The following is a 20,121-nucleotide window of genomic DNA, read 5'->3' as shown; positions in this document are numbered from 1 at the left end:
TTAATCTTCCGATGACTGGGAACGATTTAGTTTCAAAATTATTCAGTATATTTAGAAATTAAGTATTAATTATGATCTATAGGTTATGAGTTATGACCATCATTAAAAAAAACGTAATTATTTATATAATTGCGGATTATTATGGTAACATAGTAATTCCAAGATTTGTGCCACAAAAATGATTAACCATTGTCCATTAGTAAATTTATTATGTTATAAATAAATTAATAATTATTGATGACTGTACACTGTTGACTGTATTATAGTTTCAGTATATTTTTATGACTCAATGTTTTTGTTTGAAAATTAAAAATTCATAAAATTACAAAAATTTATATTATTTAATCATATCTTACATAACATAAAATGTGAAGTGATGGGAAAATAAAACTAATTGATAACTAGATAGGTACGTATTTGTTTTCTGTTATGAAATAATTTATGGACTTGTGAATTGTTCTATTTTTAATTAGATATATACTAATACTATATACTACCGTCTACTAAGTAAAAATCTTAATATTTTAATATTCCTCATTTAAATTTTTCCACGTGCCTCCAAAGTATGAATATTATATTATTTTTTTTGTGTGTTATATAATTATTTTTCTATAATTAATGTCGTGTTTCCAATGTAATACGGTACTTAGATATGTATAACATAATAATGTTTGTTTTAGAATCTTGAATTATTATGAATAGCTATAAATTGATGTACTTACAGATTTAAAACGGGCGATGACTCTTAGAATTTACATACTATACATAATATTATATACCAACTACAATTATGTATATAATATTATGTCTAGGCAACACGCAGATTATATTATTATATATGTACACTTTTAATAACGTAATAGCTGCAGAATAATATGTCGTTATTCATTGACCAGTATTTGTCGCGTAACCTCTCATTGGCCATTCTAATTTGAATTCCGCGTTTAAGAGATGACGCGATGATTTTTATGGCTCTTCGATATATTTTTATTATCATCATGTTTAGTTATTCTACAAGCGACATCGTGTTATATAGGTACGCACACGTTCAGTTATAATATACTATTTTATAAATATATATATAATATAGGTATAGGTATATATTATCTACATAAAGAGGATATTAGTGTGTACCTAGCTTATAGGGTATGCACGGCGTCAGACAAATAACATAATAATAATAATAATAATAATAACGATAATATATTATTATGGAATGCCCCCGCTGCAGGACACGCGGCCAGCGAGAGAGAAATGCCGCTGCGTTTGTTGCATAATGAGTGAAACGAATGTGTGCCAGCAAGCGCGCGCTCGTCGCAGATGGTTCTTATGTATTATACTTATACAGGCATCTTTTCGTGTGTGTCGTTATGTGTTGCGTGTATAGTGTGCAAGTCAAAAGTGTATGTTATCCACACGGTTGCACACACGCACATGTCGCGTTTAATATACGTACACACGTATATGCGCCTATAATACCTACAAGCGACAACCAAAATAATAATAATAACACACTAGGTAATAATAAATAATGACCCGGTCCGTTGCGTTATAACTTGCGCATTGGTCTCGGTCCGCAGTGAAAACAAAACTAAAACAATTAATATCCGATATATGTGCACGTTGCCCACACAAACACACACATACAACCCCTGTGCGTATAACATTCATATACACGTGGTGGGCCACCCAGGGTAACATAATAGAGGGACGTGGTGAACATATATATTGTTAGGGTGCGCAGTAATTCGCTGCACACTACATTATAAAGAGTTGGAACCCATCGAAATACTATATTCATATATTTATAGTAATACTTTTCATTAGATATACTCTTTTCGGACATTTAAAATACACATTAAATATCTTAAACATTAGAATTGAAATATAATATGTGATTATACACTCTTGGACCATTCGTTTTTATTGTGCCACCAAACGGCTCAGACCCTGTTTTATAGGATCGAAAGGCAAAAGTATATCGTTCTTTGGTCTATACTTCTCGAATAATATCAGGGGGGCAATTTAACTCTAAATTCTGCGACAATGCTGTGCATATAAGAAGGCACAGTCGGGTCTCGCAATAACTCGTACAGTCGTACCTCGAAGGGAATAAAAACAAATTCTATACTTATGCATTCATGAGTAGTTATATACCTCAAACAAAACTCATTTTAACGCTACGGGAGAGGGGGGAGGGGAGAAAAATCGAGTTGTGAAGGTTTTTGTTGAGCTACCGCGATGTTTGATTTATCGCGAATTGACTGTATCTGCGCTATATGCGTCACAAGTGTTTCAGTGGATACTGGATATATAGTCGCGGACTTGGGTAACGCCTCAGCTTGGCCAGCGCCGATTATATAGGTACCTCTATAATATATATTACCTGTAGCGTGCTGTGAACTGCGTAAATATGTTATGCTACGCCCGCGCGTCCGGATATGAGATAGCTGTAGGTACGGCGTGTCGGTGGCGATGGTGGATCCGTGACAAATGATAAAAGTCTGCAGCGGATACATCGTCGTCGTCAATGTGACGGTAAAAAAAAAATAATAAAACAAATTAAACGCGGCCATGCTTAAGGACGGACGGTTTATGTGGCGGAGAAAAAACAAGTATGACTATTTACTCTATCGCGGTCATATCTATATGTTATGTTTCACTGTATAGAGTATTATAGATGAATACCTACTGCAATATAATATAATATAATATAATATAATATAATAATATAATTGTATATTGCGTGTACAGCGCTGTACCTTTACGACGACGTATCGTCCGAGACGAAGAGACAATATTTATTATCATCGTAACATTCGTAACGATAAAATTGTATCGTAAACTAAACGTATTATACATATATATATTATATTATATGACATGAAGCGTTTAATAATGTATCCTACTTTGATATGTGTGTGTGTGTGAAATGTGAATCATATAATAATTATGATAAATGTGTAATAGCTTTGTTGTCAGCGCGAGAAAAAAATGAATCCAATTTTAAATTTTTATTAATATCTACTGTTTTTTTTTTTTTTAATCGATTTCATAACAATGAGTGATATTTCTAAGACTAGACTGAAGAAAATGCTAATTACTAAACAAACTACACTATTTTTACTATATCGATCTTCTATTATGTTTCTTTTCTAATAATTAGTCCATATAGGTACTTCATTACTATATTGCGTTTAATAATACGATAATTATAACGTTCATTATTTTGAAACATAAACCTACAATTTTGATCTCCAGCCGCATTGACTTTTTTGGGAGGTTGATTTTTTTTTTTTGTTAACCAAATAATAATATGATGTAGTGTGTGGGTCCAGTGGCCATGGAAGACGGAAATATTACACATATTATACATTTTTACAATCGGGCTAATCAAATGTATCAATTGAATGAAGGTCAACGTTACAAAACATTGCGAGTTGTGCATTTCAAAACAATCATCATTTTATTCACACGTTTAACGTAGGTATTATTTTTAAATTAGTACCTATATGTTATTCATTTTTAAGTTATTGTAGTATTAATAGTATTCGTTTTCTATTAAACTAAACAATTTTTGTTTAAGTAATATACTAAATAGCAATATATGTTTCAGTAAAATAATTTTAAAAAGTAGTAGGTAAATATATTAAATACGATTAAATCTATTTTCTCGAACACCATTTATAATATAAATGGTTTATTCGTGTACTTATAGAGTTTTGAAGGATATCATAAGCTCGTTTTATTTTATATATTTTACTTGAAATAAATAATAATGTCCAATATGTACACTGATCGACAGTTTTATTAAAATATCTTACTCGATTAAATAGGTATGTCAAATTTCTAACTGTAGGTAAAAATAATATAATAGATAGGTACATAATATAAGCGATTGATCTTTTAAATAAAAATGAAAACATAACATGGATCCATCTTCGTTGTATATTTTAATGATTATAATATTATATATTTTGAAATAATAAATAATTCCATGGAGGTTTTTGCTCCCGGTTGCTGTTATTTCTGTAAACAACGTAAAGTTTTCTGGACTTGACATACACATAATTTTAACTTTTAAAAATGTACATATTTTAAAACCGAAGGAATATAAATCAATTCTGTCGATGTGTATGTTCGGTTGTCATTCGTAATGTAGTGGTTTTTTTTTTATATATACAGCTTCTCACAACTTCAACGCACGACCGTCCATTTTCTCGTGTGTTTTTAAAACAGTGATTTAAAATCCATCATATGTACCTAGATTAGTATTTATCTCAGTGTGTGAAAAATAATAAAGTGATCTTAGTGAGAAAATAGTCATATATGTGATTCGTTTCGTATAGGTAAATTATTCAATAATATATACAAATATATTTGTATTATATTTTCTGTTGAGAAAATTAAAAATATATATATATGTACATATAGGTACTTCGTTCATTGGTTATAATTTACCTTATGATAGTATAGTATATTTTATTGATTGATAATAATTATTCAATTAAGGTTGAGAATGAACAAAGCATTCCCAATCAATGATCAATTACCACGTGTGACAGTACGTTATTTATGCATTATTATTTATTATATTAATAATGTACAGATTCTCGATATAGTTTATTATATCGAATGATATAGTTGTGAGATCGCATTCCGTGTAAGGAACGCCAGAGTACTATTAGATTAAAACAATAATGTATGAGATGGTTTGTAATAATTATGCATGACCGTGGAAGGTGTTTTTCATTCATTTTTCCAAGGTTAAAGAGAAGTCCCGAGCAAATGCTGACAACAGTCGTTTTTGGACTTTCCATTTAAGGAGGCATTGTATAGGTACTATATAATATATAAGATGCTTTATGCAATTGTGTTCACCGACTACCTATACACATCCAGCAATTGCGAATGATAATACTGTAGTGGACTATTTCATGACACGCATTACGCATTCGTATTTCAATAGATAACGAATAAAATATTTTATTAGATGAAAAATAAGAGTGGTTATAGCTATAATACTGATTTTTACGTTGGTTTTTAATTTTTTATTGAATTATATCAAATCCAGTCTAATCTACTGGAATACCTACGCATTTTAATAAATTAATTTATGATCATATTATTTAGAGTAGGTATAATATATAATAGAAATAATAATATAATTTAATCTAGTTGGTATTTATATAATATGGGAAAAAAATCATTCGTTTTTACACTTTTTATTGTTATTTTTATTATTATTATTCATGTTTATTCGGTGTATTCTTTTTATGATTATCTGTTTGTTATAGTATAATACCTATATGTATACACCATATATTATTGTCTTATGGGTTTATAGTTAACAGTCATGCTTTTTAAATAAATAATATAATGTTGTATAGCTGTATATAGGGTATCTTATAGATAGGAGTCGGGTATATTTACTGATCTAATAATACTTAGATATTACCTTGTATTGGAAGAGTTTAACTCACGCATATATGTTAAACATACATATGTAATCATAACGGTTTACTTATACATGAACGATTTCCGGCTTTTTATATTCTTTATAATCATAACGTAGCTATATACAGAACTAAAGATGTATACTAATAATATTATGTTATTATTAGTCTTAAACAACTTATCTATTAACTATCATGACTTTGAGAATTCCATCGTTGACCATTGCTCTTCCCATCATAATTTATAATCTGTACTTATATATGACCGTAATATACTATACCTATATATCTATCTAATACCTATACTCTCGGCAGTTGGTTTTTATTTCTTATAATGGGCCCACCGTCTTATTTTGTGTACCTTATTAGTGATGGTAGTGATGGTTATATATTGATGGAACGCGCTCTGCATGTAGCGGATATACCATGGTATTTCCTATACAGTATAGGCGTACAGTATATATATTGACAAGCCGCTGAATGATTTTCGATAATGAGCTCGGCGTACGAATGATTGATGTACATTATATAAAAAAAAAAAATAATTTTGGACCGCCTATCGGTTACTGATTACTAGACTATTATCGCGCACAGGTAGTTATATACAGAATGATTCATCAACTATGGTCACCCACCCATTTTTTCCTCAGTAACGCAGTTATTCAAAATCTGATTTTTGAATTTTTAAATATATCTACTTATATTTACTTCCTTAAGAATTTTCGTAAGTACTAATTATAAATGACCTGTGAAGGTTCAAACTTCTGTTTTTCAAATGCTAGTTAAACTTCTTTTATAAAGTAAATTATTTAGGAGGTAATTTTTCGGAAAACTTTGATGTATCAAAATCAAAATTCGAACAATTTTTCTAGTGTTTTAACTTTGAATTATAAGGATAAATATATGTCCATGTGTTTGGAAGATATGGGGAGCTATGATAATTTAAAATTTTTAATAATTTATATTAATCTATCAATATTTTTAATTGATAAATATGGTTCATGCAAGTATAATAAATATTGTAGATCCAATATACTACACTTATTTTATATTTTTGTAATTTACCTGATTTTGAATTAGATATATTATTAAAAAAAATAAAATGATTGTAAAATAATGGAAGTTTTTGTTTGAAAAATAAGTTTATATTGCCACAGGATTGCTTAAGTAGACCAAAAAAATCTTAAAAATTTAAAAACATGATTTTCATATCGTGTGTTTAAAAATTCCAAATAATGATATTATTAAATGAAAATTATGTAGGAAAGCAATGAGCATGCCGGGTGAATCATCCAGCGTGTGTACAGTCAGCTGCGACGTTGGTCTTGTACAGACTATGGTGTCATATACATATTATAATATAATCTCTTATGCGTAGTCTATATAATTTATATTATATACGTATAATGATTTTGAGATTCACGACACCACTTAACACACACATGCATACATACATGTATATATAAATATATATAATATAAACGCGAAAAAAACCGAGTGGTCTAATTAAGCGCGTCTAAAAGACGGTTTTAATTAACTATCGCGATGGGGTGCGCGTATATTGTATTTCGTTCGTCACGCCATTAAACGTACCTGTAATAATATACAGCGAGTTTCGTAATTAGCCCGGTTTATTATAATGTGTGTTTGAAATAAAAAATAAACCGTATACCTACGAACCGCAGCATCATCATATTATCGTGTTGTTATCGATATACGACTGTCGACTGCGTCGTCGCTGATCTCTGCATACTATACGTAGGTACCTATATACATATATATATATATATATTTTCAACGATATCTCTGCAGAATAAAAAGCGAACGCATAAAATTAACCCCGACAAGTATCTCGCACGTGTATGCAGTAGATATATAATACATATATATTGGTACAAAGGCGGCAGCGCCCTCGTGACTATTAAAACAAGTCTGCGCGCCTACACAAGTTCGCCGCGGACAAACCTTAAATGGTGGTCAACCACGTCGCGAGATATTATATATATATATGTGTGTGTGTGTGTGTGTGTGTGTGTGTGTATGTGATTTTGCTCGTTTTGTATATTATAAAGTGTGCAGGTGTGTACTACCAAGGACGCATGCTCACGACGGCAAGACGTACGGACGACGGCGCGGCATCTTCTGCAGTGTACAATTATTAATCTATATAATATATATAATAATACGCTATATGGGACGACGAATGGATAGGTATTGTTATCATTAAAATCAACATCCCGTGATGAGTTTTTTATTTGGAATTTTTATCGAGCAGAATAACGTGGTCGCTGCAAATGTGATAATAATAAACGCATTATGATGTGGCGCGGAATTGAGTAATCCCGTCGCATATATATTATATATACGTGTGTTTATATATTATTATGTGTGCAATGTGTATAATATGTAGTGTGTACATTGTATATGCATTAAAGTTGTATGTATATATAACTACAATTTACTTATATATAGATACGCATGTCATGTCTATAACGTTAGCAGATTAGTTAACGGCCGACACGATTTCGTCTATGACCGAAACACGCAAAAATCATCATCGTATTTATTTTTGTTTAATCGTGCTTTATCGGTATCTAGGTCCTTGACCTCGAAGTCCGGGTATATGTGTACAGTACCATTCATATTATATATATATATACACGTATATGTATTACAACAAAAAATCTGGTCTTACAACAGCCTCATCAATTCAATACGCCCTCATATGCATTGTGGTCCGAAGATACAGTTATGGTATTTTTTAACCACGGGAGGCTGTTACTTAACAAAGACTTAAACATATTCAAAATAACGAAACTTTCAAAAACATAAAACGAATAATAACGTCTCATTGGTTTAATCGCACGATACACTACAAATTCTTTAATGTTTGAAATCGACTGTGTACTATACGAGTCTAAAAATCTATATAAATAAAATATATTATATCCTTTATGTTTTTAACGTCAAATTTAAATCGTAATTAATTTATCATGAGATACATGACATATTCAAGATTAACGAACAACATATTATTACTGTGTGTCTGTAATTGTATTGTTTGTATACGTATCTCACTATTATTTTGTTTTTGTTTTTTTTTACAGCATATTAATTATGGACAAAATCTCGTGGAAGAAGAGTTCATACCATCCGTTACTGCGACATGCAAAGCTGGGTACATGACGATTAAAGTCACCACCAACCAGCCTTTTGTTGGTTAGTTGATATTGTTGTTTTTTTTTTATTTACCTATTCAATTATAATTACTCTGTTGCATGCTACATGACCGTTTTAATAAGCCAATTACACGATAATTAAGGGCACGAGTTACTGTATTCGATTGTAATGTAAATTATTTTATCTTTAACAAAACATATGGTATGTAGACAGGTACGTTATTTTTAAAAATATAATGTCATGTTACAATGTCCTATTATAATATGTCACCAAAATAAATACAAATGCATTTATAAAATTAATATACCATATATTTTATATTTGAAAACAATTTAGTCGTAAATTTATTAAGAACCTAATAAGTAATAAAAAATTATATAAATAAAATGCATTTCTCAATCAAAATGTCATTAAAACAACTTATATCTGTTCATATATCTTCGATAAATTTAAATGATTAAAATTGATTTAATAAAAACATTAAAAACCATTAGGTACTGTAGAATATAATTTCCTTAAACGCAGTTTAAAAAGAGTATAAAGTAACGACTAATAATACATGTATACGGTGTTTATAAGCTGCGTGTACTAATATACTTAACAATTTTACATACAGTAACATATTAAGAATGTTTTTTTTTTGCTTGGCTGCTTTGCTACCTTCGAATCCCACGTCTTCTATTATGAACAACTGGTCATAAAATATGTTTAAACATGCCATAGAATGCGGTGCACACCTTTAGTCTTTACAATCAGACATTAGATATATTGGATTACGAAACCGATAGGTCGGTTTAATATTATACCATGTATATTGAGTAGGTACAAACTAAAATTACATATTTACTAAGTTTTGACCAAAGGCCGTCACCGTAAACCTTCTACTTTATCAATAGTGAATAGAACTTAACAATAAAGTGTTGTCTTTTAAAAATAATGTCTTTTTAAAATCCCTGGCGAGGCCACATTATTGTTATATTTTTCCCGCGACCTCAGTAAAAAATAAAGAATGATTTTCAAAATATTTCTATCTATAAAAGTGTGTATAATAATACAGGTACAATAAATATAGAACAAATGAATATCCAATCAATGATATTTGACAATAAAAGTAAAATAAATAATTCAAATTTCTCAAATTGAAATGTATATATTATTCATTGTGTTAAATATTTAAGTGTAGATATAAAAGAAGATACATAAACCATTTTAGTCATTCTATTGTAAGTCAGTCAAGTCTGATGATATTGTATTACCCTTTATAACACGCATATCACATATCATTTAATTTTACTTTGCATATTTTTTATTTATATTATTAAATTTAATAAATTTAGATTTTTTTAGGTAATATAGCATATGCAAGAAATTTTGAATATTGTATCCATATTTCTATACAACCAAAATTACCTAACGGAGTTAACATGCCTATATCGTAGAACCGTTTATTAAACGTTACTGTACATGGCATATCGTTTTATCTTTACTTTCAAATTTAAATTAATAAAACTCTACGTGGCTGACATTGTGGTGAACGAATCCAAAGAGAGACATAAATTATACATTTATACCGGAATGCCAACACCCAAGCTTGGTTATATTTGATCCTTACTTTTTAATATTTATGTAATATATTATATATATGTATGCGTGTGCACCATAATCCAATACAATACACAATATTATACATTAACAGAAAATTATAACAGTGTAGTATGAATTGTATATAATTATTTAACTATAAAAAGGTGTGAACCGATAATCAATACTTTGATTGTTTTTTTATACTCATAATTCTATATTAAGTATATATGTATTCAACATCAAATTTCACCAAGGACTGTTTCCACACCTTTTTCGTGGGATCTAAATGTTATAAATTATAATAATATAATCTTTGTAATTTCCGCATTCAATTGCATTCTTTTTTAACTTAAGAACTGCCTGCTTTAAAATCTGAAACAGATATTATTTTCCCTTTATCAATTTTTTTTTATTTGTAAAAAAAAAGGAATAAGTGAGTTGGTAATCTCTCCATAATATAGTTTTCTTATTTTTTAAACTATTCCTCGTTTGGCTATCTCTTTCTAATTTTTTTTATTTACTTTCAATATTATTAGTAGTTGGTCATTATATACTCATTAGTTATTAATTATATTTGAAATATTTTCATGTTTATTAAAATAAAATACGTAGGTATGTCACAACAGTTATTTGGTTTTCAATGTTTGAAAAACAAATTTAACCATCCATCTGTACGTCATTTTTATGTATTTGTATAACAAATCTTAGAAACAGTTTTTGTTTATATTAAGTATAGTGTCCTAGGTATACATATATATCACATATTGATGTATTATAATAGTTAATGTAATAGATACTTAATAGGTACACGTATATAATATTATGTAATATATGTATATAAAGCACTAATCATTTTAAAATACACTTGATACTTTACTTTTTAAATTTGTAAATACATAATTCAAATAAATTTAAGCCATTGATATAAAAGTTTAAATAAAAAAAAATATTGTTTACATAATAATTAAGACCTTAATGAAGAACATTAAAGGATTGATGTTTACTTACAATAAATAATAATAGTAATATGGTATGATATTGTATGTATATTTGAAACTGAGGTTTAATATACCATATTTACCATTAACTTTATAACTATAGCTAGTGTAACACAGTGTACGAATTGTGTATAGAACTATGTAAGCGTATATCTGAAACATATATTTAACATACATTTTTAGTGTTACGCCTAATTTATGTAGTTACGTGGACGGTGATATTCTTACAATGTAGAATATCATAATGACCAGAAATCAACATAACATATCTATTTTATTGAAAAAAAAATCATAATTCTTTTTACGATTATCATCGATAAAGCACCATGTAATTTTGCCCCTCTACCGCCCATAGTTCATATAAAATAAAATAAATTTTTATATTTCCTAAAAATAAGTATAATCCAAATAATTGAAGATACTCAGATACGTATTGCTAACTTGTTTATGTATAACGATATCATATTGTAGTATATAGTTTTAAATAATATGTGATGATTGATAATTAATTATAAAATACCTACACTTGTCCATACTCTATATTAGTAAATTAGTGAATCAGTAAAGAACAGTGTTCGAGATCCGACCATGCTCACAAACTCATCTCAAACGTCGTGGTGAAACGAAATAATTAGTTTACAAAAAATATAACCGTTTTGTTTTCCACAGGTGCCGTGCACGCCAGAGATTATCGTTCACCGAGTTGTTTGAGTTACGGCAACGGTACTAAGCTTACTACGCTCGGCATCAATCTGCTGGCCACCCAAGGATCGACCGATTACTGTGGCATATTCATTAACAACGTATGTATATTAATATTATTCACATAATATTTTACCTCGGTTCATATGAATCTATGACTTCTATAAACATATTCAGGGTGTTCCACAATGAATGTTCGAATTTCAAAACAACGTATTAATAAAGTGAAAAAGTTGAAGCGGGTACCGATCAAAACTGTAGGTTATTAAGTTTTTTCATAAACGTTCAACACTTGTTTATTAAATGTATTATTATGTTTTAATCGCTTATACAAAAATATTATATCACTTTACCTATAGTAGGTATGCTATTTAGAATATAATATATATATGTATTGAAATAGAGCGTAGTTGTTATAACGACTAGGTATGCATTCTTAGAAGTAGTGAGATGAAAATACTCAGTGGTAGACTGTGAAAACAATTTGGCCCTGGGAAACTATTTGACTGGTCATCAAATTTGTTTAGTGATCATTGAATTAGCTCCCAATGTTATGTAAAGTACCTCATAGAACATTAAATTGGCTCCCAATATAATTTTCAATAAGTAGTTCTCAAAATATAAAAATTTAAAAAATGCGCAACTTTAATATTTTTAGCGATAGTGCCGGATAACTGATTGCAATTATCTAATTGTTAATTCGGTAATGTTGAAAATTATATTAATAATAATTCTTTATTTCCACCTCAAATTTGGACAGAAAAAAGCAGTAATGTCAGTATAATAATTCATGTTAATCTGTTCACTTAAAATTGAATTCCCAGTTTTGTTCTAAGCACTCAAATATTTATAATTTCATGGATGTATTGTATGGCATTCAAGCGTATATTGAAATTATTATAAGAAGCTTCAATGTAGAAAGACCACACCAAAAAAATATTCAAAAGAAAATACAATTTATAGACAGTCAAATTCAAATTACGTATAATTGAATATATTTTCGAACAATCTTGATAACCAATGGACGTATCAAATAAATGTTGAGAGAGCCAATTCAACACGTAAAAATCAGGACTGCCTGTGTTTGAGCGCCAAATCAATGGCTCCGATTTGTTTTGGTCCGGAATATATTTAGTGATTTTTTCACGGTATAAATGCATGATTATTTTGAAGTTTAACAGAATATGTTTCTCTCAAATTAGTAATTAAATATTATTTATAATTATAATAACTCATATTTTTTACTCAATAAAAACAGAACATAACATTAAATTTAAAAAAATTTCTATACAGTTTTTATCTAATAAATCACTTTTACTTTTAGCAATGTCAATAATGTCTTTAATAACATCAATATTATTCTATATATATACATATGTTTTTCTCTATGGTCATAAAAAAGAAATAGGTACCTATAATTATTAATTTTAATAAATAACAACCCGCTGCCCACTAGACTAAAGCCGTAGCCCACCAGGAAAAATCCTGATATCCTTTCCGCCATAGTCCGCCACTGGCTATACGTTTAAACGAGCGTTTTATTAAACACGTAAATTAAAAACAGCCTATTAAGCATATATCAATAAATCCATTGTGTGTGAATGAATTACCACTTTAGTTGCGAGTTTGTTACAGCTGAAATATTTATACAATTATAAATTTATAATAATATAATCTATGTACATATAAATAAATGAATGTTTATTTATTTGCATCTTTATCTTTTATATTCTTAAGACTACTGAACCATATTAAATAAAAGTTATAATAATAAATTCCTCGAGACCAAGAGGGCATATTATGTAGCTTATTTTTTCAATCTTAATAAAAGGTGTATCATGCATGAATTTACTTTCAATTCAGAAAAATAGAATATTTTATTATTTATCTTAAAATTGTTGCTATTGGTTAAAGATTATATATATTATTATTATAATATAGTAGAATTATGACATATAAAAATTAAAAAAATGTAAGATAAAAATTAACTAGTTAACAAGTATGTTACATACCAATTATTTATGGGTAAAACAAGGTTTTGAACGAAACACCGTTTTAGAGTATTTTCGAGGAAACTAAAAAATTATATGGAAATTACAAACTAAACGCGTATGAAGTAATTGTAGATATACTTATGTAAATAATATTATTTAACATATCATTATAAATAAAATAGTTAGTTTAAATAAGCGGAACAATTTCTTTCAAAACTGTACACACGGGCAAAGCCGGATAATTCAACTAATGAGTTAAGGTTATGACAATATCACCGAAAATATTTTAATGTTTTCGTCGAGAACTTGATATTATCGTCATATAATACGTATATTTTGTACTTATACACTGTCACAGTTATGATTACATAGGTTTTGCGCACAACGATTTGTACCGTTCGTCGTCCGAATACCTTCTATTGGCAACTATACAGTCGATTTTGTTGTTATGAAATTATGACACATGGCGGAGGCAGATGAGTAGATGACTGTCGTTCGTGTACGACATAATATCATTTATTTATTATTGTGTACCGGAGCATTGTGTACCTACCGTATATTATATTGTATTATTTATGTACCTGGGAAAAATTTGCACTCAATTTCACGGTAAACAACGTCTCGAATAGATGGCATAAACGGCTTATTAACGGCAGGTGGGTGCGCATTTTTTAGCGGCATGCGTTATGATTGTTACGAGCGACGAGTGTAATGATATCACGTCGTCATAAAAATTTTCCTCGGAAAAGCGGTACAGACAGACATCATCCATCAACAACATCATCTCGTAAACGAATATCATGACGTGTGTATACCCGTGTAAGGCGTAATATTATAATATTATTATGCACCGTGTATTACAAGTGTATAGAATTTTAAACATGTGTAGTATTTTATACTTTATAGCTAGTGTAATAGTATTATGTTTAACTTAAAATATAATATGTATAGCTAAAGTGAAGTTTATGTACATCTCTAAACAGTCATATTTTTTTTTTTTTTTTGTAAATTTCTGTGTTTTTTGAAAGCATCATTTTTACACAATTTGAAGTCAATACAATATTAGGTATGTTTGGGAAAAATTAAATCATTTTTTTTTTTAAGTCTTACCAGTTGTTATTTTTTAATCCACTTTAAACATTTATTTGAATTTTAGTTGAGCGGATAAGTACATAGGCGCAATATAGAATCCATAAAGTGTGTGAATTTTAATTACTCCTATCCGGATCCATATTGAATTCGATTACTTATAAATTTAATAACTACTAAGCATCTTTTATACTTTAAAATATAACCTTTAAATAGTGCCATTGGTATAATGACATGCCAATCTAAGAATACATTTCTTTTTAACCCGTTGATATTAAAGGCGTTTTAAATTCAAACTTTTAAAGACACATGCAGTTAGAAGTCATTTGTTATCAGTTTATCACTAAATGCATTTTTTTTATATATTTTTATTTTAAAAGAAGTTATGAGAATTTTTAAGTCGTAGTGAAATGGAACTAATTCCGAACGTACAATATGCTTTATTGTGCATTAGTTAGGCATAGACAACTACTGATAGACAATTTTAGCCATAATATATCAAGCCAAAAAAGTGTTATATATAAATGTATTAAATGTAACTATTTAACTTGTTATTAATAATTATATATTTTTTTTATTCATTAATCACTCATATGTACAATTTTATTTATATTAATCTAGCACTTAATCAGAAATTCTTTCATTATAGAAATAAAAATGCAAAATATTTTTTTAAAAATTTAAAGATATGCGGATGAATTTTTCAGTCATCACCATTTGAAGACGGCATTGGCCTAAAGTATAATACGAAATTCACGAATTCGATTTAATAATATATAATAAATATTTTTACTGTTGTTTAATACTGGTTAGTTTTTCTATGGAATTACAGGTTTTTGACATTTTGATTACAAAGAATAAAGCATTCTATCATTGTCATTTCAATTGTTGTACCGTCTTTAATGTTAATTCTATGAGCATGACCAAATACTGGAGAGTATAATATATACAGATGCTAGAAGCTAGAATACTAGACAGTGTCGTATTCGTTAATATAAAATATAAATACGTACTCAGTCTTTCATGAAAATAACATTACTTAGTCATTTTAAACTCCGGTTGTGATTTGTCAGTTACACTTATAATTATACTCTTTTCACACTTATGTATCACATTCATTTAACATTTAAGTACGAATCGTATTGAAAAAAAAGCGTTAGTAGTAGTAGGTAATTATTATAAACTATAATATATTATATAGATTAAATTTAATAATAATAATGTAATTAAAACCAGGCCTTGTTTAATGTTTGATGCTTCCTTACATTTCTTCAACGTTTTTCGTTGGTGTCTAATCATTTTTTAGCTATTTTATTAGATTATGTTTTAAATTTTTCCCTGATGACTGCTAGAATTTTTGTTTTTACATCATAAATTATCTAGGGGCAAAAATCACACATTGTAATTAAATAGTTTTACAGCAATGTTCATTATCTACAATAGTATATAGTAGTTATGTATTAACTATCTATCTGTATATATTTAAGTACTTACATAGTTACATTTATTTCAACTTAAAAGATTCATAGTTTCTCAGAATTGAATATATCTAAAACAGTTAACAAACTACATATACTACGTTCATTTATAACATTAATGATTTAAATTTTTATACACTACTTAATTTATAGGATGTAAACAAAAGAAGTTATTCATTGAAATATTATAATTATCTTTTACAATCAACATTTGCCTCTGGTAGGTACTTATACCTATTAGCTATTATTTTATTACAGGTATTATGTAATTTAAAACTCATAATATCATCACTTCAGGGCACAATTATATTTAAATATAAAATATACCTATGTATTGAAAGTAGCGTGTATGTATTTAAAAATTATTAATTCCCATACCATATATTATGCTCGTTTTTAATAGTTTAATTTGAATTTATATTAGGATTTAGGATGCTGGCGTGGAATAGTAAATCTTTAGGTAAATTGTACTAAAATTATTCTGAACAAAATGGATATGTTGATTGTAACATTGGCTTACCATTAAAAAATTATACATTACTATCATGTATAACATATTCATAAACAGTTTTATACTAATGGGTTTATATATTTAAAGAATACAGTGAAGTAGGATATCAACTGTAACTATTTATTGCATTTACATTTAGATAACTATACATTCAATTTGGAATTAGCTTCATCTAAGTTGGGGCATTTTAATTAAATATAATATTGTAATTATTTTTGGGTTTTTTTTTTTTAAATAGTATTCTCGTTGTATTAGATAATATATCAAACGTAGCTTATGTTTTTGTATTTCATTGTACCCTTTATTTATATCACATGTATGTTGTGCAAGTTTCGATAATAAATAATACGTATTGTAATTTTATGTGATTAATATAATTGTAAATTCATAAATTGACTAATTGACAAGCTCGTAGTGTGTGATTTTCCTTGTTTCTTACAATATGTTAAAACTGTTCGAATTAAAAATAATCTTGTGCTAATATTTACATTTATACTTATACTAACTACAATTGATGGACTTTTGTTTTTAAACGTTATTCTATTACACTTTTTTTATAAATTTTATTTCAAGTGTCTGAGATCTGATTCTCCTCATTTTTGTCGTTTGTTTATTACATATTAATAATATGACAAATGATTAAATTTTATTAGGGAGATATAATATTAAATATTAATTTAAAAATCAACCGATATCACTATAATTTATGAATATATTGTCGTATAGGTAACCAATAACCAATAATAAATAGGTTCAGTAGTTAACACATTTATTTATATAAAGTGTAATAAATTATATTATGTGTGTCTGTTTGGTGAAAATTGTGTAAATAAAATAATAGTGTTGGTTACGGTCGAATAGTTGACCACAGCGAAGTCAGTACACCGAAGCCATCGAGCGAACGGGGAAAGTGCAGCGATAGGGACAGATGATCCGTGGAGGTGACGAAAAAATTATTCATTACGCGAGCATGTCTAATAAACGATTGAAACATTATAATATATATATATATATGAACATTTTTCTTTCGTATTTGAATGACCAATTGTTTTCTATTTGCTCTCGTGGACAGTTGTTACAGTTACGTAATAAACAAAGTCGGGTTGATCCATGTGACGGATTCCTTAATGAAATATAAGTCCATAAACAATTTGACACACAAATAAATTATGTTAATGTATTAACTATTTAGGATTAAGATAAATGACATACATAATCTTCGGTAACCATAATCACAGTGCATAACTCAGAAGTCGAAAGTATAAATAGAATACGGATTAAATTGTATAAATAAATAAAAATATATATTTTAACACAAATCCACGCACATAAAAATGTTAATCTTTATTGACGCAGGTACATGATCATATTATTTTCTGATAATATTCTTTAGATAAAGTTTATTATTTTTAAATCAAAATTGATTGTATTCACTAATCTAAAAACTAGAAACTATGCACTTATAATATCAAGATTGTTCTATTTTATAATAATGCTATACTTATTCTCATTATACATTTAATCATATTTTATTTATACATATTGTACTTATTCATAATATAAATCTAATTGTATTATAAAAAGTATGATAAAAAACGATAATTCATATAATATATTATTATACACTAACTGATCGTATATACGACGTTACCCGTGACAAATTAAAATCTCGCAGATTTTAAACTTAGATTCTAAACCCCATTAAATATAAGCTGTACACACATTTTTAATAAATGACTATTTCAGAGGTTTTGATCAAATATAGAATATATTGATCACGAGCTTGAAGTTTATTTTTCAAATATAAACGTATATAATACAATTTAGGTATACATTCTCCTTAACAAATAGGCGGTATAACCTAAATAAATAATAATATAGATATACTGAATATTATAATAATATTTTGAATTTTGATACTTGGCAATTAAAATTTTACTACAAATATACTAATAATTTGTTTTATCCAATTCATAAGCCGTTACTCAATATTAAAATACCCATTGGTAATCACACATAAAAACATACATTTATAATATTATGGTATATTTAAATATACTATATTACTATACGGCGAACTATGTAATTAAATAAATAATATATAGTTTTTCACTAGGTCCATAATATGAACAAATTAACAATTAAGTATCATTATCATAATATATGTAATGTAGTATTAGTATATTTAATTTAACAGAAAACTGAAGAGAGATCAGTACCGATTGCTATAAGAATACACAGAACTCTAGAACTTGCGGACGATAAATACTACGTCATCACATGTGGAAAATCAGGATTCAAGAATTCCAAGTAAATAATGTCTATAGACTTGAACTTATCGATAAAATTCTACAAATGTTAAAAAAAAAAAATCAACAAGATTAAAACATTATATTATTTTTCAGAAACGAAACGTCGTTGGTATCATTAAAATTCCTCGAGAATGGCAAAAGAATTCAGGAAGTTGTTTACAGCCATCCTTACACACTAAGGGCTGAGATATCAAGACACGATGGTAAAATAAGAATAATACTTTGATAATATTGAAACATAAAATAACTTAAATTAACGAATGCCTATAGGTTAATTTAAAATTGTTCATGTTATAAGTCTGAGCCTATATACATTTTTGAGAAAGATTTTTGTTGTCTCCATAACTCATAAAGTTATAATATTAGGTATCTACTTATGATAAAACCATATTATCATAAATTTTGACACTTATTAGTTATTATAGGTTATAACATGTAATACATATACTTACTAGTTACTTATTAGTTAAAATAATACACTTAACTGTTTCGTTTGTACTACCTATATTAAGGAGGATTTATGAAAACCGATTTATATGCACTGTTCAAATCAATTAAAATATAAATATTTAATTTTACTATAAAGTAACAACTATAAGTATATTTTATTATTTTATGAAGGTATCTAAATATCTAAATATATTTAATTTACACTTATATATGGTATATGGTATATCATATTGATTCCAATATTTACTGTAGTGTTCGACTTTATAACATCGTGTGAAAGTATTTATATAATAAATTACACGCTTCAATAATAATAATTTGAATTCAATATTTAATTTCAATTTGTGGTTTATTAAACAATAAGTAA

The 20,121-nt window shown here is 27.7% G+C and overlaps 1 protein-coding gene across 1 annotated transcript in view; it reads left to right on the top strand.

Moving 5' to 3' along the window:
* The window catches only part of LOC113555896, a 30,310-nt gene that overhangs the window by 7,035 nt on the left and 3,154 nt on the right, over window positions 1-20,121 (top strand). Inside the window, exons 2-5 of the mRNA XM_026960507.2 lie at window positions 8,564-8,675; window positions 11,888-12,021; window positions 19,190-19,302; window positions 19,398-19,507. Coding sequence (XP_026816308.1) covers window positions 8,564-8,675; window positions 11,888-12,021; window positions 19,190-19,302; window positions 19,398-19,507 — 469 coding nt within the window. The remainder of the gene's footprint in view (window positions 1-8,563; window positions 8,676-11,887; window positions 12,022-19,189; window positions 19,303-19,397; window positions 19,508-20,121) is intronic.

Source organism: Rhopalosiphum maidis, chromosome 4, assembly GCF_003676215.2.
Source record: "Rhopalosiphum maidis isolate BTI-1 chromosome 4, ASM367621v3, whole genome shotgun sequence".
NCBI lineage: Eukaryota > Metazoa > Arthropoda > Insecta > Hemiptera > Aphididae > Rhopalosiphum > Rhopalosiphum maidis.
This window is presented reverse-complemented; position numbering and strand designations above follow the sequence as displayed.